General features: G+C 38.5%; 1 protein-coding gene across 3 annotated transcripts; it reads left to right on the plus strand.

Moving 5' to 3' along the window:
• The first annotated feature begins 3121 nt into the window (after positions 1 to 3121).
• On the plus strand, positions 3122 to 24875 carry LOC147370575 (transmembrane protease serine 11B-like protein). Of its 3 annotated transcripts, XM_086405562.1 has the most exons (11): positions 3122 to 3220; positions 5870 to 5985; positions 6090 to 6179; positions 15910 to 16028; positions 16127 to 16194; positions 19264 to 19424; positions 20105 to 20143; positions 20947 to 21121; positions 22061 to 22320; positions 23064 to 23206; positions 23999 to 24875. In XM_086405562.1, exons 5-11 carry the CDS (start codon positions 16127 to 16129, stop codon positions 24158 to 24160), a joined length of 1008 nt encoding a protein of 335 aa, XP_086261688.1. In that variant the 5' UTR covers positions 3122 to 3220; positions 5870 to 5985; positions 6090 to 6179; positions 15910 to 16028; the 3' UTR covers positions 24161 to 24875. The 3 variants fall into 3 exon arrangements, with proteins under 3 accessions (XP_086261688.1, XP_086261686.1, XP_086261689.1); XM_086405560.1 differs by lacking the exon at positions 6090 to 6179; XM_086405563.1 differs by lacking the exons at positions 6090 to 6179; positions 23064 to 23206 and having other exon boundaries at positions 23999 to 24136.

Raw genomic sequence — 24875 nt, forward strand, 5'->3', positions numbered from 1 at the left:
ATTTTAGAAAAGACATTTTAAACAGAAAGCAATTTGAAATACGAAATCATGTATTTCAAAAGTTATTAGAAGGGCTGGTGTGAAGGCCCCAGGCTGAACTTCAAGGATGACCCATAGAACCATAGAGAACTGATGCCCAGAAGAGATAGCCACTGGCAGTATTGAATTCAATAGCTAAGATTTAGGGATCAGAAAGACACTAGCAGCAATGATACTACTACTACAGCCTCCTGACACCCATAAGCTGGTCTGGTCTTTGCCTACTCTCAAATTGTTTCTTAGATCCTAGGAAGCTGGAGAATAGAAAGTAGAATGCTGCTGCAAGAAACAGAACATCCCCATGACCTTTTATTAACATAAATCCCAAGACAGCCTCATTTTTTGCCTTAAAAGGCATCTGACTTGCTTCTCCCTTTCAAGTTTCATACAAGTGCATCTAGCTGGCAGAATCTATTTTGCATCCAGAATTCTAAATGCAAGGCATTCTTGGAAATGTCTTTTTAAGCTTTCCAGTCTCTGCAGAATAGAAAGGGACCTTAGAAAGGACGATGAGTAAGGCACCACACCAATTATAACCTCATTCCTTTTAACTGTCAAACAATATTGCATTATATAGGTACACCATAGTTTAACCACTGCTCTATCAATGAATATTTTGTTTCTATCTTTTCTGTTGAGAACACTGTAATAAATCACCTTATGTACTCCTGTTTCAGTATATGTGCCAGGATACATATCTAGATGTACACCTAGAAGGGAAACTGCTTAGTTATAGGGAATGTGTGTGTGTGTGTGTTAATTGCTCAGTCATGTCGGACTCTAGCCCATAGGGAATACAGTGTTAAAATTAAATAGGTGATGTCAAGCTACTCTCTAAAGTTGGTGACTCAATTCTAATTCCTATCATCAATATATGAGAGTTCATTTTGAAATAGAATTCTTAATTTTTAATTTTAGTAGCATTATTGAATTGTTCTAATATGCTTCTATAATTATTCATGGATGGTATTAAGCATATTTTATGTTAATGTACATCTCTATTTCTTTCGTGAATGCTCTGTTAAAATCTTATCTACATTCCATATTACATTTAAAAAATATTTTATTTATTTTTAGGAGGTCTACCTATTTTTGGATATTAATCATTTTATCTAAGCATATATGTTATTTGATGAACATCTACTGGATACTAAGAACTTTGATAAACATTATGAAAAACAAATATAAGCTATAGCTCTTGTCTTCAGGTTTAAGTAACTCATATTTTCATTGGTATGATAGAACCCTCCACAGAACAGATTCAAGTAGAAATCAATATGATAATTTCTATTAAATTGAAAACGAATATTGATGATAGTATATATTATGGGCCATAAAAAAAGATTAAAGAGAAGGGTTTAGATTAAAGATTAACAATTCCAGGGAAGGGTTTATGAAGGTCATAGTAGTTAAGTTGGACCATGAAGCATGGATAAACATTAGATAGTAGAAATGGCAGTCCTGGGTGTGTTAATCTTAGAGGTAGGAAAGCACTTGCCATTCAAGGAATGTGTGTGTGTTGGTCGCTCAGTCATGTCCAACTCTCTGCAATTCTGTGGATTGTAACCCAACAGGCTCCTCTGTCCATGTCCATGGAATTCTCTAGGCAAGAACACTAGAGTGGGTTGTCATGCCCTTCTCCAGGAGATCTTCCTAACCCAGGGATCAAAACCAGGTTTCCCTGCATTGCAGGCAGATTCTTTACCATTTGAGCTACCCAGGAAGCCATTCAAGGAATAGAACTGTGAGAAATAGCTCAAGGAAAGTCAAGTTTTAGGTAAAGTCATTGTGAAGATAATAAATTTTCTGTACACTGTGTCAAGCACTTGGCCTACATGGCCAATTGATAACAATTACCTTACGTGTACAATCTTGTTAGATTCCATTCTTACTTAAGAGAAAAGGGATGCTCAGAAAGATTTATGCCAAACAACTAGTTACTAGTGGTCCTGGCCTTGGGACAAAGGTCATGCCCTTCCTGTTAGAGCATGCTGTAATGGAACAGTATTGTAAAAAGAAATGGCATTCTAAGGACCTTGAATATTAACCAGTGAGGTTTCTATTTTATCCTGAAAGCAAGTGAGAGTTTTGATGATTTTTAAATGAAGAAATGTTATGAATATGTTTTAGGAAGATGAGTCATACCTATTAATATCATTCAGGTCCGTGTTCAAAAGTTTCCTCCTCAGAGAGGCCTTTCCTGACCACCATAAAGATAGCCTCCCACCATTTTCTACCCAATTATTCTGCTTTATTTTCTTTACAGCATTCATAAATATCTCATATTAAGTATTTACTATTTTCTTGATTCACTTAGTAAAATAATGCTTGACTAGATTAGTTATCTCCACTTCCCATGAAGAATTATCAAAATAGAACTGATAAATCTTATACCAAAACCCACTTCCATCAGTAAATCCATTCCTTCAAAAATGTGCAGAGAGTCCAGGGAGAATTTTTAGATTAAGTGTGTTTCAAATGAGTAATGCTGTGGCAAAATTATTTTTTTTAATTGAAGTATAATGGCTTTACAGTTTTGTGTTAGTTTCTGCTATAACATGAAGTAAATCAGCTATATATATATATACATATATCTCCTCTCTCTTGAGCCTCCCTCCCATCCCATCCCACTCTTCTAGGTCATCACAGAGCTCCCTGTGTTATATAGAAACTTCCTACTTAGCTATCTGTTTTACACATGGTAGTGTATATACTGTAACAGAATTATTGTATCAAAAAAAAAAAAACACCCCACAATGTACATTTAAGTCCTTTGTCAGAGACTGCTCTAGTAGGTACAGTTGGTTTCACTGAGGAGGAGCCACAGTATCAGGAAAGGGGTGGATGGAATCTGAGTCAGAACACTGATTCACCAATTTGTGGTGATATTTCTTGGGTGGACCTGTCAGATGACCAACCCACATTATGTCTATGTCTTGGTATCCAACTCAAAGAGAATTTTCTTTTCTTTCTTTAAATCACAGATCCAAGTTGTCATCAACACTTGTTAAACAAGTTTACTTTTAATTGCTTTCTGCTATTGCACCCAGCCCTTAAGATCCCAAGTATCACTGTGGTTAGTACATTTACCTGAGAACCACTGATCAGGACAAAAGAAGTACAGAAGTTTCCTTTATCATTACTAACATCAACAGCCATTGTATCAGTACATTATGTACAGGTAAGTGGAGACTTGCTTGACTAAAATTCTGACATAAAAAGAATTAACACTTTCCCCACTATGACTCCCACCCAAGGGGTGCAGTAAAACAATTGAGTTTGAGGGGAATTCATAATTTTTCCACAGCAGTTTGGATTTCCTGCCTGGGAGCAACCCTCTTATTTACATGTTGTACCTGGGATCTGTAGGGGTTTTTTTTTTAGCAATTTGGGGAGTGCTTCTAAAAGCTAACATGCCGCTTAACATTCTGTGAATGAAAAACAATATTAATGTGTAACTGCTTTTTAATTAAAACTTTTTAAAATTTTATATTGGAGTATTTAGTTGATTAATAATGTGTTAGTTTCAGGTGTACAGCAAAGTGACTCAGTTATACAAATATATGTATCTCTTCTTTTTCAAACTCTTTTCCCATTTAGGTTATTACAAAGTACTGAGCAGAGTTCGTTGTGCTACACAGCAGGTCTCTTGTTGGTTATCTATTTTATATTTTTATTTATTAAAAAATGCTTGGAGTATGATTGCTTTACAATGTTGTGCTATTTACTACAGTACAGCAAAGCGAATCAGCTATACATGTACATATAGCCCCTCTTTTTTGGATTTCCTTGCCATTTAGGTCAATGTGTGACTATTTTAAAGTGGAGAGAAGGAAGCAGAGATAAGTTTCTTCCCTCATAAAGCTAATGTTAAATTGTTATTGGTGGTAATGATTATGAATCCTTCATTTTTGTTTAATATCTGTGCTTTCTGAAGTGCTTTCATGGATATAACCTTGAATCTCACAGTACCATTGCTTCATAAGGGTTCTCTATAGAATAATATATAAAATTATGTATTTTTATCTGTAAAGTGTTCATAAACTAGAATAGTGTAACTATGTATAGATATGTGTTACCTCAAGTATCTAATTAGATTATTACTTCATCATGTGAACAATCATTATTCATGCCAACCTTTTAAAAACATGCATGGAGTTTTTATTACAGTGTATACAATATACCAAAATTAACTGATCCTAATTTATAATATTTATAACATTATAAATTAGGATAACTGAAATACAAACTCATACTTTACACAAATATTTGTCTAAAAAATGTGCATCCTAACATAACACTCTTAATTAACTGTGCTCCAATATAAAATAAAAATAAATTCATGTAAAAATATAATTAGAAAGACCATGCTCAGTCAGGGGAGTGCTGGAGAGGATTTAGCATATGCAAGCTATTATACATAGAATGGATAAACAACAAGGTCCTACTGTGTGGCACAGGACACTATATTCAATATCTTCTGATAAACATATTGGAAGAATATGAAAAGAATGTATATATATGTGTAACTGAATCACTTTCCTGTATAGTAGAAATTGACACAACATTATAAATCAACTATACTTCAATGAAATAAATTTTTCATTTTTAAAAAAGAAAGAGCATGCTCACTGCGATAGAGCAAACTAAGAATATTTTTATTGAACTAAAGTAAATACTGTTATGTGATTTCTTTTTTATTAAAAATATTATGATATTTGTAACCCTGATATTTTCTTATTAGTCTCATCTTTGGTCTATCAGTAAGGAAAGAGCGTTCACACACACTTAAAAGCGGAGAAGAAACAAAAAGATTGTTTTGTTCTGTTTCATTTTGCCTGTAAGCTAGTCATCACTTTTATGCTGGGCGGGTAATATTATTTTTATTTATAGAGCACCTCCTCCTTCTCCGTCATTCTGACACTTGTGTGAAGTCCTAAACTGAAAGAGTCCAAAGGATTAAGCCATTGTTTCTAAGCACAGCTAGTTAGCCAGGAAAGGTTCAGGCCCTAGTTCAGTGAGTAACTTCTCAGGGTGAGGCAATAATCTGATTGCCTGGGGCATCTTGGGGGAATCTTAAAGCATGGTTGCCTCTGAAGGTGCATTTGATGAGACCTTAGGTAGTCTGTGGCTGCACAAGAGTTCTGAGTGATGAAAGACCAAGAGGAAGAGAGGAAACACTACAAATGAAAGTAAAGACTTCAAAACCGTATTTTTCAGTTTCAAATTCTTTTGTAGGGCTAGTCCAATGAAACAGGAAAACTCTTAAAGCTATGTTTTAGATCCTTGCCACAGAAGCTTTGCGAATTCATGGCAGGGAGATGGGCACTGCTCTGATCCAATATGGCACTTCATATTTGTGGGTGTTCTTTTTATATAATAAGGACATAGTAAATAACATAGGATCATAATCATAGGATAAAAATTATAAATTCTCTTCTCCTCCTGGCCCCCCCTACCTGGCAAGGTCTTCACTTACTTTTTCCACTACCCATTGATCAGGGGAGGGAACTAGAGTCTAAGTAAAGGTAACTTGGCACCAAGCATCATAACTCCTGAAAAATAATTTCATAGCACAGATCCAGAGAGGTTCAGTCGTAAGCTTTAAGATAAGCTCATAGGCTTCACCTCCTTTTTCCCCTTTCTTCCTTCTTTCCTTCCTCTCTCCTTCCATCCTTTCTTCTTTCCTTCCTTCCTGTCTTCAAATGTCTTTTGCTACTAATGTGTTTAGAGTGTGGATATTCTAGGTGTGAGCAAGAGAAAATAAATAAAGATTTGGAATGGCTGACTTTTCTAATATGTCTTTCTTATTCATATTCTTTACTTGCAGACCAGTGACAATTTCTCGGACATCTTTGCCACTGTGGGTGATTTTCCTCATTGTGTTTGGAGTGGTGGCAATCCTAGGAACCACTATTGGTCTCCTAGTTCATTTTCTGGCAGTAGGTTGGTAAAGAAAACATTTCTATTTCTTTAAGTTTGTTGCAATCTTCATTTCTGTTTCTACAAGACAAAGAAACAATTGCAAACAACAAATAATCTCCTTTTAGAAAGGCCATTAATGAATGACCCAAGATCCCAGAAAGAAGCATTGTCAACATTTGTCAGTGTATTACAGACATCTTTTTGAATATACACAGGTAACATAATGTATGCTTTATAAAGACATGAGTGCATAGATAATTGGTAAAAAGTGAAAGTCGCTCAGTTGTGTGCGACTCTTTGCCACCCCATGGACAACACAGTCCATGTAATTCTCCAGGCCAGAATACTAGTGGGTAGCCCTTCCCTTCTCCAGGGGATCTTCCCAACCCAGGTCTCTGACATTGCAGGTGGATTTTTTACCAGCTGAGCCACCAGGATTCTTTACCAGCATAATGTATGCTATATAAAGAAGTGAGTGCATGGAAAATTGGTAGACAGTCAGAAAAAGTAATCTACCAAGATGGTATCAAGGGTGTTATTTTATATTGATAATTAAAATATTATACTCATTGTATGTGACGAAGAGAGAAGGAAATGGCAACCCACTCCAGTACCCTTGCCTGGAAAATCCCATGGACAGAGGAGCGTGGTAGGCTACAGTCCATGTGATGAAGAGAAATCAAAGAATATTGAATTTTGACTATTTGTTTCTTGATAACAAAGATATTAACAATAAAAAGTCTTCTCTACATACATTTTAAAAAAGACTTTGGAAAACAAGAGAGAAGTTGGAGTCACTTTTAAAAATCATGTGTTTTAACTTTAGACATTATGTTATTCATATCCTGCTATGAAAGTTTAAAAATAAGTACACAGACTTTTCATTTGTCTGTCATACTTCCCAGTAGTTTGTTACCAATATTATTATTTTTCACTGTCAACATTTATAGCACTTTATTTTGGTTTACAATTATAATTACTACAGTTTTGGAGTTTTGAATGAATATATTTTCATATTCAAATATTCATATGCTCACCATTACTCCTTTATCCATGACTTTGCTATGCTTGGATTTTTTTTCTCCTCCTAAGCTTCATATCGGAGAAGGCGATGGCACCCCACTCCAGTACTCTTGCCTGGCAAATCCCACGGACGGAGGAGCCTGGTAGGCTGCAGTCCATGGGGTTGCTAAGAGTTGGACACGACTGAGCGACTTCACCTTGTCTTTTCACTTTCATGCATTGGAGAAGGAAATGGCAACCCACTCCAGTACTCTTGCCTGGAGAATCCCAGGGACGGGGGAGCCTGGTGGGCTGCCGTCTATGGGGTCGCACAGAGTCGAACACGACTGAAGCGACTTAGCAGCAGCAGCAGCAGCAAGCTTTATATACTTTAGTTTTAAGAGTCAAACTGTTACAGCTTTTTATAAAAAAGCAAGCCTTCCTCCGCTACCCTTATTTCCCATTTCTCAGAGCAACCGTTTTCAACTGTTTGGTTCTTAACATTACTGCGGCTGCTAAATCACTGCAGTCATGTCGGACACTGTGCGACCCCAGAGACAGTAGCCCACCAGGCTCCCCGTCCCTGGGATTCTCCAGGCAAGAACACTGGAGTGGGTTGCCATTTCCTTCTCCAATGCATGAAAGTGAAAAGTGAAAATAAAGTCGCTCAGTCGTGTCCAACCCTCAGGGACCCCATGGACTGCAGCATTCCAGGCTCCTCTGTCCATGGGATTTTCCAGGCAAGAGTACTGGAGTGGGGTGCCACTGCCTTCTCCGCTTAACATTGCTGTACCTGGACTTTTCAACTATCGATATGTATTTACTTTCTACTATTCATGTCATACTTCTTCACTCCCTGGCTACATGGTTGTTGATTTGGAATTTCCCTTTAGCGACTTTCTAAGAGTTATTTTCAACTGTAGACTGTGTCTAACCCCCTAATACCTGGATTTCCTTTTTATTATTTTATTCACTTAACTGTGGGCTTCTCTGATAGCTCAGATGGTAAAGAATCCGCCTGCAGTGCAGGAGACCTCGGTTCAATTCCTGGGTCAGGAAGATCCTCTGGAGAAGGGATAGGCTATCTGCTGACGTATTCTTGGGCTTCCTTTCTGGCTCAGCTGGTAAAGAATCCACTTGCAATGCAGGAGACCTCGCTTCGATCTCTGGGTTGGGAAGATCCCCTGGTGAAGGAAAAGGCTACCCATTCTAGAATTCTGGCCTAGAGAATTCCATGGACTATATAGTCCTCAGGGTCTCAAAGAGTCGGAAAGCAAATTTCACTTTCACTTAGTTGTGGAATGTATGTTCCAGAAACTTTCAGGGAAGTTTACATTTTGACATGTCTGAAAATATCACAATCTACTTTTGACCTTAATTAACAGTATAGAATTCTAGGTTGAAAAATGTTTTCCTTTTGAATTTTGAAGTTAGAGCTCTATAATCTTCATGTTTTATAGTTTCTGCCAAGAATTCTGATGACATTTTGATTTCAAACTTTTGAATGAAAACTCTTCTCCTACTCTCCCATCTTCTGAAACCTTATTGGATTTTTTTTCTTTGTCCCCAGTATTTTGAAATTTTATGGTAATTTGATATAATCTAGATCTTATTTTTATTCATTGTGCTGGCATTTAATGGATCCTTTCAATCTAGAAAGTGAAGTGAAGTGGGATTCTTGGGATTCCCTGGTGGCTCAGATGGTAAAAGCGTCTGCCTGCAATGCGGGAGACCCGGGTTCGTTCCCCAGGTTGGGGAGATCCCCTGGAGAAGGAAATGGCAACCCACTCCAGTCCTCTTGTCTAGAAAATTCCATGGATGAGGAGCCTGGTGGGCTACAGTCCATGGGGTCACAAAGAGTTGGACACGACTGAGTGACTTCACTTTCTTTTCTTTCTTTCAATCTAGAAACTCATGTGCTTCAGTTCCTGAAATTTTTCTTAGATTTTTTTCTTCGATAATTTTCTACCCTTTTACCCTCTTTCTGGGGCTCCTGTAATTTGGATATTAGGCTTCCTAAATGTAGTCTCTAATTTTCTTATCTGTTTCTTTCTATTTTTCCATCCCTTCATATTTTTAAAAATGACTTTCTTGGTCATTTTCTCAAGTTTATCTTCCAAACTTCTACTGAATTCTTTGTTTCTGCAGTTATATGTATAACTGCTTTTTAATTATCTGGTTATTCCTTTATATAACATCTTGGTTTTATTTCTTACAAAATTTTCTCCGAATATAATCATCTGTCTTAGTTTTTAGTCTCTTTCCTCAAATGTTTTCTCTGTTTATTTTGGCAATATTTCATATTAGATACTTGTCTCAAATATATGTTAATCTTTCAGCTCAGTGTCTGCTAATATTTAGGATTGGAGGTTAAAGAGCTGACTGAAACTCACTATGAAAGAGATATCTGTTGACAATGGTTTTAACTATAGACTGTGCTATTTAGGTGGTTTTGTTGAGAGAATTCAAGTTACCAATACGTTTAGATATTTTTTCTTGAACTGGTCAGAATTCCTCGGTGTAGAGAAACTTCATTTGTTTTACATGAGCATATTCTGGGCTAGGGGAAAAATGAAGTGGGGCAGGGGAAGAATTCAGCATATACATTTTTAGAATGTGCACATGCTTTAAACAGTGTCTCAGTTTTCGCTGCTGCTGCTGCTGCTGCTGCTGCTGCTGCTAAGTCACTTCAGTCATGTCTGACTCTGTGCAACCCCAGAGACGGCAGCCCACCAGGCTCCCCTGTCCCTGGGATTCTCCAGGCAAGAACACTGGAGTGGGTTGCCATTTCCTTCTCCGATGCATGAAAGTGAAAGTGAAAGTGAAGTGGCTCAGTCATGTCCAACCCTCAGCGACCCCATGGACTGCAGCCTTCCAGGCTCCTCCGTCCATGGGATTTTCCAGGCAAGAGTACTGGAGTGGGGTGCCATTGCCTTCTCCTAATCCAGAAAATTTAGCAGTTGGGGGAGACACTGGGATCTAGTTGCGTCAATCATTTAGAGCTCTTTAAATTAAGCCTTCCCTTTTCTTTTGGTCTTTTTCTGAGCTTAGAGAAAGGAGAATGTTGTAGTCCCACAGCCTTAAGTAGAAATGTTCTCTTAAACTCTATTGCACCTAGAGCACTCAGTACAAAAAATACAAACAAAAAACCAAAACCCAATCCTTCAAAACCATGTGTGTGTAAATTGCAGGGTTTCTATACAGAAATAAGTTGTAAGTAATCAAGTCATGGAAAGGTTGTAAAATAAATCTTTCTGCACCTTATCTTTCTCAATTCATATTTGCATTTGGACTACTTTAGAGATGAGAATGTTAATCATAAGGTGCAAATATGTGCTTTAGATTTTTCATCTCTAAGGGGTTATTTTCATCTCATCAGGTACCAACAGAGTACAAAGGCTATATTCACAGTGATCTTAGCATACTGAACAACCTCAGTGGTATATTAGGCTTCTTGCATAGAATTAAAGTAAGAATAGAATACTCAGGAAATTATTTCCTTGGACTTCCCAGGTGGTCCAGTGGTTAAGAATCTGCCTACTAATACAGGGGGCACAAGTTTGAACCCTAGTCTGGGAGATTCCACATGCCGTGGGGCAGCTAAACCCATGGGCCACAACTACTGAGCCTGTGCTCTAGAGTCCACACACTACAAGGCAAGCCACTGCAATAAGAAGCCCTTGGACAGAGGAACCTGGTGGACTATGGTCCATAGTGTCTCAAAGAGTCTGACACGACTGAAGCAACTTAGCTCGCATACAAGCACAACAACTAGCGAGCAGCCCCCACTCGCCACAGCTAGAGAAAGTCCACCGGAAGCAATGAAGACCCAGAGCAGCCAAATATAGATAAACAAAATTTGAAAAAGAATTGATTTCCTTGTTCTAGGGGATAGTTTCTCAGCCTTAAATATCTTAGATATTAAATGTTCCAGTTTATCCACCGGCTCTGGGAAGGTGCTCCTTGCAATTGTAATAAAATCAGTTTGGATCTGGCCAACTTATTGATTTACACTGAAGAATAGTCATGACTGACTATTATAATAAGTAGAGATATTTCAATTCAGTCAGTTCAGTTGCTCAGTTGTGTCCGACTCTTTGCGACCCCATGAATCACAGCACACCAGGCCTCCCTGTCCATCACCAACTCCCAGAGTTCACTCAGACTCATGTCCATCGAGTCAGTGATGCCATCCAGCCATCTCATCCTCTGTTGTCCCCTTCTCCTCCTGCCCCCAATCCCTCCCAGCACCAGGGTCTTTTCCAATGAGTCAACTCTTCGCATGAGGTGACCAAAGTACTGGAGTTTCAGCTTTAGCATCATTCCTTCCAAAGAAATCCCAGGGCTGATCTCCTTCAGAATGGACTGGTTGGATCTCCTTGCAGTCCAAGGGACTCTCAAGATTCTTCTCCAACACCACAGTTCGAAAGCATCAATTCTTTGGCGCTCAGCCTTCTTCACATTCCAACTCTCACATCCATACATGACCACTGGAAAAACCACAGTCTTGACTAGACGGACCTTTGTTGGCAAAGTAACGTCTCTGCTTTTGAATATGCTATCTAGGTTGGACATAACTTTCCTTCCAAGGAGTAAGCGTCTTTTAATTTCATGGCTGCAATCACCATCTGCAGTCATTTTGGAGCCCAAAAAGATAAAGTCTGACACTGTTTCCACTGTTTCCCCATCTATTTCCCATGAAGTGATGGGACCGGATGCCATGATCTTCGTTTTCTGAGCTTTAAGTCAAATTTTTCTCTCTCCACTTGCACTTTCATCAAGAGGCTTTTTATTTCCTCTTCACTTTCTGCCATAAGGGTGGTGTCATCTGCATATCTGAGGTTATTGATATTTCTCCTGGCAATCTTGATTCCAGCTTGTGCTTCTTCCAGTCCAGTGTTTCTCATGATGTACTCTGCATATAAGTTAAATAAGCTGGATGACAATATACAGCCTTGATGTACTCCTTTTCCTATTTGGAACCAGTCTGTTGTTCCATGTCCAGTTCTAACTGTTGCTTCCTGACCTGCATACAGATTTCTCAAGAGGCAGGTCAGGTGGTCTGGGATTCCCATCTCTTTCAGAATTTTCCACAGTTTATCGTGATCCACACAGTCAAAGGCTTTGGCATAGTCAATAAAGCAGAAATAGATGCTTTTCTGGAACTCTCTTGCTTTTTCCATGATCCAGCAGATGTTGGCAATTTGATCTCTGGTTCCTCTGCCTTTTCTAAAACCAGCTTGAACATCAGGAAGTTCACGGTTCACTTATTGCAGAGATATTTAGAAATCTAAATAAAGAACTAAAGGATGCATTGTGAACAATGAATTATGAAAAATAAAATTGAACATCTTCAAGGTCTATTTTTTGCTACCTATAGTAAAACCTAGTACATTACCACTGCAAAGCCCTATCTCTATGATAAATGATACATGACCACAAACCAGCTAACAACAATTAACAATGTTCACTCGCAAATGATTATTTATAACTACACATTTTCAGCATTTTAAGAAGTTTTCAACTTCTTTTTCCCTCACTTTTCTCACTGTAAAATATTTCCACCATATTTATAATGACAATGTATCAGTTCAGTTCAGTTCAGTTCAGTCACTCAGTCGTGTCCGACTCTTTGCAACACCATGGCCTGCAGCATGGCAGGCCTCCCTGTCTATCGTCAACTCCCAGAGTTTATTCAAGCTCATGTCCATTGAGTCGGTGATGGCATCCAACCATCTCATCCTCTGTCATCCCCTTCTCATCTTGCCTTCAATCTTTCCCAGCATCAGGGTCTTCTCTAATGAGTCTGTTCTTTGCATCAGGTGGCCAAAGTATTGGAGTTTCAGCTTCAACATCAGTCCTTCAAATGAAAATTTAGGACTAATTTCCTTTAGGATGGACTGGTTGGATCTCCTTGCAGTCCAAGGGACTCTAAAGAGTCTTCTCCAACACCACAGTTGAAAAGCATCAATTCTTTGGTGCTCAGCTTTCTTTATAGTCCAACTCTCATATCCATCCATGACTACTGGAAAAACCATAGCTTTGACTAGATGGACCTTTGTTGGCAAAATAAGGTTTTTAATATGGTGTCTAGGTTGGTCATAACTTTCCTTCCAAGGAGTAAGTGTCTTTTAATTTCATGGCTGCAGTCACCATCTGCAGTGATTTTGGAGCCCCCCAAAATAAAGTCTGACACGGTTTCCATTGTTTCCCCATCTATTTGCAATGAAGTGATGGGACCAGATGCCATGATCTTGGTTTTCTGAATGTTGAGCTTTAAGCCAACTTTCTCACTGTCCTCTTTCACTTTCACCAAGAGGCTCTTTAGTTCCTCTTTACTTTCTGCCATAAGGGTGGTGTCATCTGCATATCTGAGGTTACTGATATTTCTTCCAGCAATCTTGATTCCAGCTTGTACTTCATCTAGCCCAGTATTTCTCATGCTGTACTCTACATATAATTTAAATAAGCAGGGTGACAATATATAGCCTTGATGTACTCCTTTTCCTATTGGAACCAGTCTGTTGCTCCATGTCCAGTTCTAACGGTTGCTTCCTGACCTGCATATAGATTTTTCAAAAGGCAGGTCAAGTCGTCTGGTAGTCCCATCTCTTTCAGAATTTTCCACAGTTTATTGTGATCCACACAGTCAAAGGCTTTAGTATAGTCAATAAAGCAGAAATAGATGCTTTTCTGGAACTCTCTTGCTTTTTTGATGATCCAGCAGATGTTGGCAATTTGAAGTTGGCAGATCCTGTGCCTTTTATAAATCCAGCTTGAACATCTGAAAGTTCACGATTCACATACTGTTGAAGCCTGGCTTGGAGAATTTTGAGCATTACTTTACTAGTATGTGAGATGAGTGCAATTGTGTGGTAGTTTGAACATTCTTTGGCATTGCCTTTCTTTGGGATTGAAATGAAAAGTGACTTTTTCCAGTCCTGTGCCCACTGCTGAGTTTTCCAAATTTGCTGGTATATCGAGGGCAGCATTTTCACAGCATCATCTTTCAGGATTTGAAATAGCTCAACGGGAATTCCATCACCTCCACTAGCTTTGTTCGTAGTGATGCTTCCTATGGCCCACTTGACTTCACATTCCAAGGTGTCTGGCTGTAGGTGAGTGATCACACCATCGCGATTATCTGGATCATGAAGATCTTTTTTGCATTGTTCTTTTGTGTGTTCTTGCCACCTCTTCTTAATACCTTCTGCTTCTATTAGGTCCCTACCATTTCTCTTCTTTATCGAGCCCATCTTTGCATGAAATATTCCCTTGGTATCTCTAATTTTCTTGAAGAGATCTCTAGTCTTTTCCATTCTATTGTTTTCCTCTTTCATATTTTATTTTAATTATGGTGTCTGCCTTTCTATATTCATACAGAACTTGTAGTTTAACAGTTAAATTTATCATTTAATTATGTCCTTATTCGTATCTCATGTATACTTTTTTCCATTTTGAGCCTGTCTCTCCCACAAGATAATCTTCAAAGGCAATGATCATACTACAAAATAATGCTAACATTTTTTTAGTGTTTACTATATGCTAAGCACTACTATCCATTATCTAGCGTATTCCTAGATGCTTCTATCTATCACATATTAGGAGTAAGATGCATTATATATCAAACAGCATAATATCTATAAAAATTTAGGAAGGAAATGTAATGGATTAGATGTGGGCTTCAGGGTCAGACAGGTCAAGAGGTCAGGTATTGATACTTGGCTCTTTTTAGTAGCTAAATGATGCTAGGTAAATTACTGAATATCTCTGAGACCACATTTCTCTTGAAAAATGGGTATTCTTCACATGGTTTTTATAAAGTATCTTCACATACTACTACTACTACTAAATCACTTCAGTCGTGTCCGACTCTGCGACCCCATAGACAGCATCCCACGAGGCTCCCCCATCCCTGGGATTCTCCAGACAAGAACACTGGAGTGGGTGGCCATTTCCTTCTCCAATGCATGAAAGTGAAAAGTGAAAGTGAAGTCACTCAGTCATGTCCGACTCTTCGCGACCCCATGGACTGCAGCCTACCAGGCTCCTCCGTCCATGGGATTTTCCAGGCAAGATTACTGGAGTGGGGTGCTAATGCTAATAATTTTTAAAATATTTACTTTTTATTTTATTTATTTGGCTGTAGCAGGTCTTAGTTGTAGCACATGGGGATCTTTGATCTTTGTTGCAGCATGCAACATCTTTAGTTGCAGCATGTGGGATCTAGGTCCCTTATCAGGGACCAAACCCAGAGCCTCTGAATTGGGAACACAGAGTCTTAGCCTCTGGACTACCAGGGAAGTCCCAACAATTTTTATTTATACTCCAAAAATTGATTATTCTAGACAGATATCATTTATAGCATGTCCTAGCTTCCCTCATAGCTCAGATGGTAACGAATCCACCTGCAATGTAGGAGATTCCGGTTCAATTCCTGGGTCAGGAAGATCCTCTGGAGAAGGGATAGGCTACCCACTCCAGTATTCTTGGGCTTCCCTTGTAGCTCAGCTGGTAAAGAATCTGCCTGCAATGTGGGAGATCTGGGTTTGATCCCTGGGTTGGGAAAATTCCCCTGGAGAAGGTTACGGGCTACCCACTCTGGAGAATTCTGGAGAATTCCATGGACTATACATACAGTCCATGGGGTAGCAAAGGGTCAGACTCGGCTGAGTGACTTTCACTTTCATCTGTCTCAATCAAGATGTAACTCTTCTTTCTGACCTTTATCTGAAATGGATCTGCTCCATTACTGGTCTTATAAATACTTTCCACAAAGCCCAGTTTATCTAATCAGCTGCCCCAGAAAGGTTCACAAGGCTTGTAAATATCTAATATGAACATATTATTTACTATTAATAGCTGGTATTACCATGTAATTTATATTTGGATTTGAAATCCATTTCACTTAAATAATCTTTGGATCATTTCCTTATCTCACAGAAAACAAGACCTACTATTACCAAGGTAGCTTTAAAGTGCTAAATATCCCATATAATAGAAATTATGAAAAGGAGACATCACAAGAAAATAACTATCTTAGCAAAATTCTTGAGACGAAGGTAAAGTAATATTTTCTTATATTTAGTTCATTGTTAATTCTCTGAAACATAAACTTATTACTGGAATTTAATGTTTGACTCTATGTTCTCTTTAACAGATGTCTGATGCATTTCAGAGTTCTAGCATTTACAGACAATACATCAATTCTCAAGTCATCACACTGGTGTAAGTAACTAATAACTGTAAGAAAAGCTATCAACCTACCACATATATCATTATATTTCAAATACCACTATAAAAAGAGTCTGTTGACATATTACAATCATTAGCCAGTAAGTTACTAATGAATGACATCATCCTAAGCCAAATATCAGGCTAATTGTTTAGTGTACAACTAAAGCACAGTTTGAGCTATTTAGTTAAGTTCATTTTTAGCGACACTGAGAATACATTATTTCTTAAATCACATATGAATCATTTCTCTAGTATTTAAAGTTTTTATGTTCAGCAAATACTAACTGGTCTCTTAGACCAATGTTTGATGGCATAACATTTTTATTTAGCTGTAACATAAATACATATGTTTTTTTCATGTTTTTCTATTCTTGCAAGTTAGCTAAACACCTTGGAGAACTGCCCTAGAGTTCTTTTACAGAAGAAAAAAGCATTTCTACACCAGACTTTGATTCCAAGGAAATCCTTTTAGTGGCCAGAACAAGAAGCAAAATAGCTGTGCTGTGTTTTCTGCAAGAGTTTGCAGAAATATGGACTACTTAATGGAGCTCTGTGTGCTATACTTCGTCACTGTTGTGTCTGATTCTTTGCAACCCCATGGACTGTAGCCTACCAGGTTCCTCTGTCCATGGGGATTCTCCAGGCAAGAACACTGGAGTGGGTTGCCATGGCCTCCTCCAGGGAATCTTCCCAACCCAGGGATCAAACCCAGGTCTCCCGCATTGTATGTGGATTCTTTACTGTCTGAGCCACGGGAAGCCCAAGAATACTGGAGTGGGTAACCTATACCTTTTCCAGGGGATCTTCCAGATCCAGGAATTGAACTGGGATTCCTATATTGCCAGCAGATTCTTTACCAGCTGAGCTACCAGGGAAGTCCAATGGAGCTCTAGAATACGAGTTAAACAACCTGATCCAGCTTTGCTACTTAGTAACCCTAGAGTCTTGAGTGAATCGCTGCATCACTCTGACTCTGCTTTCCTGTCTGTAAATAGTGATAATAACACATACACTGCATTCCTCATAAAACTATACTTAAGATCAAAGAAGATAATGTGTATGGAAATATTTGCAAGTAAACACTTTTCCAATGAAGGCTATTATTGCTTTTACCTTAGTCAAGGCCATCAGACTATGTCTGCCCTTCTTCTGCTGCTCCTGAAACTGAAGGGGACTCCTAGAATTGCAAAATGGTTCAAAAGCTCAATTAGAATTAATTTTGGGAGTTGATTTTAGTATTGGAAACAGTGGGAGGCTAACACTAAAGGATATCTTTCAAACAGGACTGCAACCACCCCAAGGCTTCTGCTTGGTTTTCCCACACACATAACTTCAGGTATCTATTGGAAGTGTGAGCCCATGGAAAGTGATGGAGAGGCTATAGGTCTGAGGTTTTCATTTGGGCACAGCTTGCTGATGGCTCAAACAGTAAAGAATTTGCCTGCAATGTGGGAGACCTGGGTTCAATCCCTGGGTCTGAAAGAGCCCCTGGAAAAGGGAATAGCAACCCACTCCAGTATTCTTGCCTGGGAAATTCCATGGACAGAGGAGCCTGGTGTGCTACAGTCAATGGGGTCACAAAGAGACACGATTGAGCATCTAATACTTTTGACTTTCAACTGCTACTATAATCAAACTTGTATTAGCTGAGTGCTACCTAGGAATGACTTTATTTACGTAACAAAAGATAATCATTCATTAGAAAGATCTAAAGCATAATAATACCACTTCAGACACTAACCTCGGAGATGCTCAACAATTCTTACAAGTCCATTAGCCCGCCTCTTGCACTGCCCCCACCCACATTCCAATACCAACCAAATCTGTCCTGAACATGACGGTCAGGTTAATCTTCCACAAGCACAGTTTTATTCAACAACTTCTCTTTATCACTACCCCTTGGCTAGTATTCAAATCCTCTTCCATCTGAACTCAGTCTCCTAGACACTGTTGTCACTGGCCAACTGGGCATGGAGACAGAGTGCATAGTGTAATGAGCCTGGGTTAGACAGTCAATTGTACTGTATCTGGATCTTAGTTTAATTACTGTGTGATCTTTAGCACATTGAATGTTTGCATGCTCATTCATGTCTGACTCTTTGAGACCCCATGGACTATAGCCCATCAGGCTCCCCTCTTCATGAAATTCTCCAGGCAAGAATACTGGAATGGGTTGCCATTCCCTTCTCCAGGGGATATTCCCAACCCAGAGATTGAACCCAGGAAACCTGCATTAGCAGGAAGATTCTTTGCCACTGCACCACCAGGGAAGCCTCTGAGCACATTGGGTAGACTTTCAAAGTCTCAAGTTTTCCTTGTCTGCAAAAGGAAGGTAATGACACCTAAGGTGCAGGGTTGTTGTAGAGACTAAGTGTGATAATAAACGTCATAATGTAGTACCTGGAACACCGCAGATACCCAGTAAATGCTAATTAATATTATTGCTACTCAGTTATTCTGCAGTACTATTCCTCCTTTGCTCTGCCTGATAGCAATTTTTGCTTGATGATGAAATAGTGATAAAAATATTTTAAGGTCTAGTGTGTATGTTACCTCTTCGATAAAAATTTCTCTGATACTTTAAGTAAACCATGACTTGTCTTATTTGCAGATAAGATAAACATCTTATTGCTTTGCCTCACTAATTTATTATAGTCATTTGTATAGATGTCATCTCTCTTAGGAATCTGGAAACTTCTTGAGAATAGGAACTCTGTTATAGTCACCCTTGTATCACCCCATAACACCTAGTCACTTTTCATAGCAGCTCAATAAATGACTGATGAATGTAGGAATAAATGATCCCGGTTCTTATATGATACTTTTACTCTGTGCCTCAAGCCTTTCCTACATTTTTAGATGTGTAGAACCACTTGTCTTCTAAACTGAATAGCTGTATGCATACGAGCAAAGGTAGGCAGCTGGATGATCCTGTGATTAACTTAAAGTGAAGGTACTACAAACACCTACAAAAGAACCGAAGTGAAGATATAAGAGGTCAAGGAATAAAGACAAAATGTTCATTTTTAGCAACATGTGAAACTTTTACTGTGTTTTTAGTCCTGCTGACAACAGTGTGACAGCACATATATGGCTGGTATTCAAGGCGCCCAAATCAATGAAGGAAAACACAAGAAGAGGGATTGAAAGCATCTTACGTCAAATGCTGAGGAACCACTCAGGATCCTTGACCACAGATCCTGATTCGCTTACACTTGAGGGTAAGCTTATGTACTAGATGGAAGTAGTGTTACTCTCACCTTTTTATCCTGGACATGTATCACAAGCACCAAGCACAAAGCTGATTCCCATTTTTTAAATGAATAAGTCACAGTTTTATATCAGAGCAACAATTTATATTCTTCATTATTAAAACACACTTAGATCATAATAATGCCACACCTTAAAATTAGTTCTCTGAGGGAAAAGCTGCTCTTTATTCTAAAGTAAATAGTAAAACTTTGAACAATCCTTACAGTAGTGATGTATTCTTGTATTCTTTTCATGATCTCCTATAACTTTCAGAAATAGGATTCGATCAGCCATTATAAGACAAGTCAATTTTTAAAAGTTATTTTTGTTTACTGACAGGAATCAGGTTCACCTGGAGGTCTTCCTGTTCTTCAAAGGAAGTATACTAGCAATTTTCCACTTTGGATGATATAGAATACAATTCCAATTAAATGAAGTCTCTCATGTGGAACTATGAAGATAGTATTTCCATATTGGGCATTCATATATAGTAAAAGAACAATTCAAATAAGCCAATATTTTCTCCCTTCTGTTGACACTTTATCCTGAGATTCAAAATTATTTCTCTCTGGACCTACCATCACCAGCCCCAGGGTCAGTGATTAATGCTAGTAATTAAATTTACAATGAGCCTTTTCTTCTATTTCAGAAATCAGTAAGGCCAAAGCTGAAAAGATAATCAACAACCGTAAGTTCAGATACTTTTTAATTAAATGTATGTGATGATGTAAAACATATCGATCAAGATTTGTTATTCTCAATCAGACACAGTTCTAGTTGCTTTACATGTAACTCATTCAATCCTTACAACAATCCTAGATAAGTATTATTATTATTTCTTTTGGAAGGACTGATGCTGAAAAGTTGAAGCTCTAGTATTTTGTCATCTGATGTGAAGAGTAAACTCATAGGAAAAGATCCTGATATCAGGAAAAATTAAAGGCAAAAGGAGAAGGGAATGGTCAAGGATAAGATGGTTAGATAGCATCACTGACTCAATGGACATGAATCTAAGCAAACTCTGGGAGACAGTGGAGGACAGGGGAGCCTGGCCAACTGTAGTCCATGGGGTCACAAATAGTCAGATACAATTTGGCAACTGAACTACAAAAATTATTATTCCACTTTAGAGATGGGGAACTGAAGCATACAGAAGTGAAGCAATTTCCTCAAATTCATACAGCTTGTAAATGATGGGGCCAGAATTCAGACCAGGGAGTCTGGTTGCAGAGTCCATGTACTTAATGGTGTCTTTATCCACCTTGCACAGTTTCCATATCCTCCAAGTGTTGAAGAGTCTTGGAGATAGTATGATGGGTAGGAAGGTGATCCAGGGGTTGCTAGTAATTCCTGTGTAGATTACATTCTGTTCCTTTCAGTGAGAGACACTGTCAGATAGAACAACACAAGAATAACTGAGCTGAATCTCAGTTTTGTAATCAAACAGGATCTTTCTATTCTCAACAGTATAACACTGACTCTTTCTGACAGGCTGTGGGAGACGACCAAGGATGTCAGCTACATATGATAGAATCAGGGGTGGATCCACTGCTCAGGAAGGAGAGTGGCCCTGGCAAGCAAGTCTCAAAAAGAATGGCCAGCACTACTGTGGAGCATCTTTGATCAGTGACAGATACCTGTTGACTGCAGCTCACTGCTTTAAAAAGTAAGTTCATCATATTGCCTGGGGCTAGGGCTTCCCTGGTGGCTCAGTTAGACTGCCTGCAATGCAGGAGACCTGGGTTCGATCCCTGGGTCAGGAAGATCCCCTGGAGAAGGGAACAGCTACCCACTCCAGTACTTTTGCCTGGAGAATTCCATGGACAGAGGAAACTGGTGGGCTACAGTCCATGGGGTTGCAAAGAATCGGACACAACTGAGCGACTAACACTTTCTTTCAGGGAGGCTAAAGTTCCAGTTTACACCTGTTATCCCAGTGTAATCATCAATAGGATTCCTTCTCGTTCTCAAGTGTTCTTGTTTGAAACACAAATCATATGATAAGCCAATCTAAGGCTTTCCTACCTTATTAGTAAGATTGGAAAAAGTCATTCATTCTTGACATTTTATTTCTCACATGTTTCTTATCTCTCATCACTTCATACTCAAGATATCCCAAATGACTTGCAATTGTTATCACACAAAATCCTGTTTCATACCTCCGTCCCACTCTGCACCTGCCTATCTCCTTCTCTCCTTGTCTTTTAGGCAAGTATGACTCAGCTCTATAGTCTCATCAAAATGCTACTTTTCCTAAGAAATCTTCCAGTCCCAAGAGCATGCAGATTTAAGTCCTCCTATTTTGTGGTCACACAACCATTTAGGGAATTAAAACTTTTTGTGTTCATGCCCATCTTTCATTAGATTTAAATTTCTTGAAGGCATGAACTATTTAATTTCTACATCTTAATCATCTTACATAGTATAGGTATAAGGACTCAAAGAAGATTTTTCAAGTGAATTTTAAAAAATCAGATTGTACCACTGCTAATGGATTGCAAAGCAAGAAATTGTCATTAATGTCATGAAAAGACTATAACTGATGCAGCCTGTACCTCTATTTCTCTGAAATAAAAGCAAACTACATGATTTTTATTTCTTTCAGTTCACAAGATCCAAGGAACTATACTGTCACCTTTGGTACCAGAGTAAACCTCCCCTATATGCAACACTATGTTCAGCAAATTTTTATTCATGAAAACTACATCAGGGGTGAACTTCATGATGACATTGCAGTTATATTGCTTACTGAAAAAGTTTTATTTAAGAACGATGTCCATTCAGTTTGTCTTCCTGAAGCCACACAGATTTTTCCACCAGGTGAAGGAGTTGTTGTCACAGGATGGGGAGCACTTTCATATGATGGTAAGTTAAGTTTTGAGTAGGAACTTAATATTCAAGGTACAAAAGAAAAAGAAAAAAAAATGATCCAGGGATAGAACGAAAGGATCATTTAGCCCTGGAGGCCCAGTACTTCGAGGAAATTGTTCGAGGAAGGTGCATATGAAGTTATGACTTTGCAAATCCTTGATTTGGAACATTCCAAGGAGACCAATTTGGTAGAGGAAACCCCTTGACCTGGAGAACCTAACTAAAAAGGTGCTGCTGCAAAGATGTAAGAAGGGAAATAAGGTCAAAGGAAGACAGCATTAGAAAGATGTTTCAAATTATTCTTTAAAAATATATTCTTTGGTTAGAGTGAGGGAAAGGAGCTTTTTCATTCTTAGAATGTGAAAGTGAAGTCGCTCAGTTGTGCCTGACTCTTCAAAACCCCTTGGACTGTAGCCTATCAGGCTCCTCCGTCCATGGGATTTTCCAGGCAAGAGTACTAGAGTGGGTTGCCATTCCCTTCTCCAGGGGATCTCCCCAACCTGGGGATTGAACCCGGGTCTCCTGCCTCACTGGCAGACACTTTACCATCTGAGCCACCGTGGAAGCCCAATTCTTTACAAATTTCTTTTTCTTTGGTTTGAGTGATGGAAAGGGGCTTTTTCAGTCTTAGAATAAGCAGAGTCAAATATAAGTCTTATACAGAGAGGACAAAGCTAGTTTTCCATCCTGCTCTGCTACAGAGCAGCTCTTTTGCTGATAGTGTTCGTGTCCATTAGGTGAATATCCAGTATTACTTCAGAAAGCACCTGTGAAGATTATTGATACAAACATTTGTAATGCTTGGGAAGCATATAATGGGATGATACAAGACACAATGCTATGTGCTGGCTACTTAGAAGGAAATATTGATGCATGCCAGGTAAGTCTGGATATTATTCACACTGACCATATAGTATATAAGCAACTACTATTTTATGTAAATTATCACTATGAAAGTAATTCTGTGCTTCAGTTAATTTACTCTTTACAGTCCAGTCAAACTCCCTCTCGGCTCTGGGACTAAAGTAATTCTCCCCTATATGCCACATGTGTTTATAAGTGTTTAATAAATACATGTTGGACTTACTCTGAGTTAAGCACTGACTGAAGTCCTTTACAAATATGAATCCATTTAATCCTCATCACAACTTTGTGATGTAGATGCTATCATTACTGTCATTTTATAGATGAGGAAATTGAGGCAGAGGAAGGTAATTTGCAAAAGGGCACAAAGCTAGCATGTGGGAGATCAGGTATATAAATCAAAATAGCCTAGCATCACAGTCCATACTCTAAGCAATATTTCACTAAATTCTCAGTCTCAGAAATGTTTAAATTACTTCTAGACTATTTCTTTTACTTTGTAGCCTCATGGGCTACAGTTTTGTTACATTTTTCAGATATGAAGCCTGCTACTCCAAGTATATCCATAATATATGTCTCCCAAAGTGTTCTGATGGAATGCTTATCAGTTCATGCTTCAAGACTCAAGTTTACCCCAAAGAGCCCCAGTGAATATATAGGCTAGTCCATCACAGTTGAGGTTAGACTTACATCATACACCTTCCGACAGTCTCTATGAAGCGTGAACCACAAATTCATCTGGGCTTACTACTTTATGTAAGTAAAGTATCGAGGTAAATTCTCATAATGACAAATATTTTTTATTTAGGGTGACTCTGGAGGACCACTAGTTCATCCCAACTCTCGAAATATTTGGTACCTTGTTGGAATAGTGAGCTGGGGAGCAGAATGTGGTACAGTCAATAAACCAGGAGTCTATACACGAGTGACTGCCTACCGCAACTGGATTGCCTCAAAGACTGGTATCTAAGAGGAAAGCATCTTATAGACCCTGTTTTAGGTCATTTTGGCCTCTTACTCCTAAGCCTTATTTAACATGTATTTTAAATTAGTGTGTATAATAATTACGTTGAAAAAACTGTGGTTTTGAGGGAATATTTATGATCTTTGAGAAGACTCGACTAGACAAAAAATCTCATGTTTAGTTGAGAAAAGCCTAACTAAAGAAAATGTTCCTATCAAAATGTACCATTTCTATTTGTTTTCTATTTCTCGCGCCCACAACATGGTTATCTCTCTACACCATAACACTCTTGGTTTTAGTCATTCAGACTTTCTGGAATTGAGAAAATATGTCCTTGTCCACTGCAGGTTAGCAAGCAGCACTCTAGGAGACTAGAACCAATACCTTCTGAGAGTTGGTTGGAACACACTGGATATGCCTTCCTTTCTATCTTTTGTGGAAGGGATGTAGCTATGAATTAAATCTGGTCTGAATTTAGGCATGGCTTAGAGAGTCTCCTATTTGTCATGGGATCTTGATCAACTCTTGAAATCATTGTTTAAAAATTTCACCATAAGTAACATTAGGCAAAAAACCACCTTTTTGACTCACAGAAACCAGGTACACTAATTTTGCTTTGTTCATACAGGCTTCTGTGGAGATTCTTCATTTGTAACATGTATAAAAAGAGTAGCTATGAACCATGAAAGTATATTTTAATTAAAACAAATTAAAAAACAAA

This window comes from Bos grunniens, chromosome 6 (genome assembly GCF_055505025.1).
Source record: "Bos grunniens cultivar Pamir isolate PY7600 chromosome 6, Bosgru_T2T1.0, whole genome shotgun sequence".
Lineage (NCBI taxonomy): Eukaryota > Metazoa > Chordata > Mammalia > Artiodactyla > Bovidae > Bos > Bos grunniens.

What these genes read in the sequence shown, in the direction of transcription:
- LOC147370575 (XM_086405560.1), top strand. An exon ending in AGTTCATTTTCTGGCAGTAG is followed by an intron (nt 5,986 to 15,909) that starts GTTGGTAAAGAA and finishes CTTATCTCACAG; the next exon opens with AAAACAAGACCTACTATTAC. An exon ending in GCAGCTCACTGCTTTAAAAA is followed by an intron (nt 21,122 to 22,060) that starts GTAAGTTCATCA and finishes TATTTCTTTCAG; the next exon opens with TTCACAAGATCCAAGGAACT.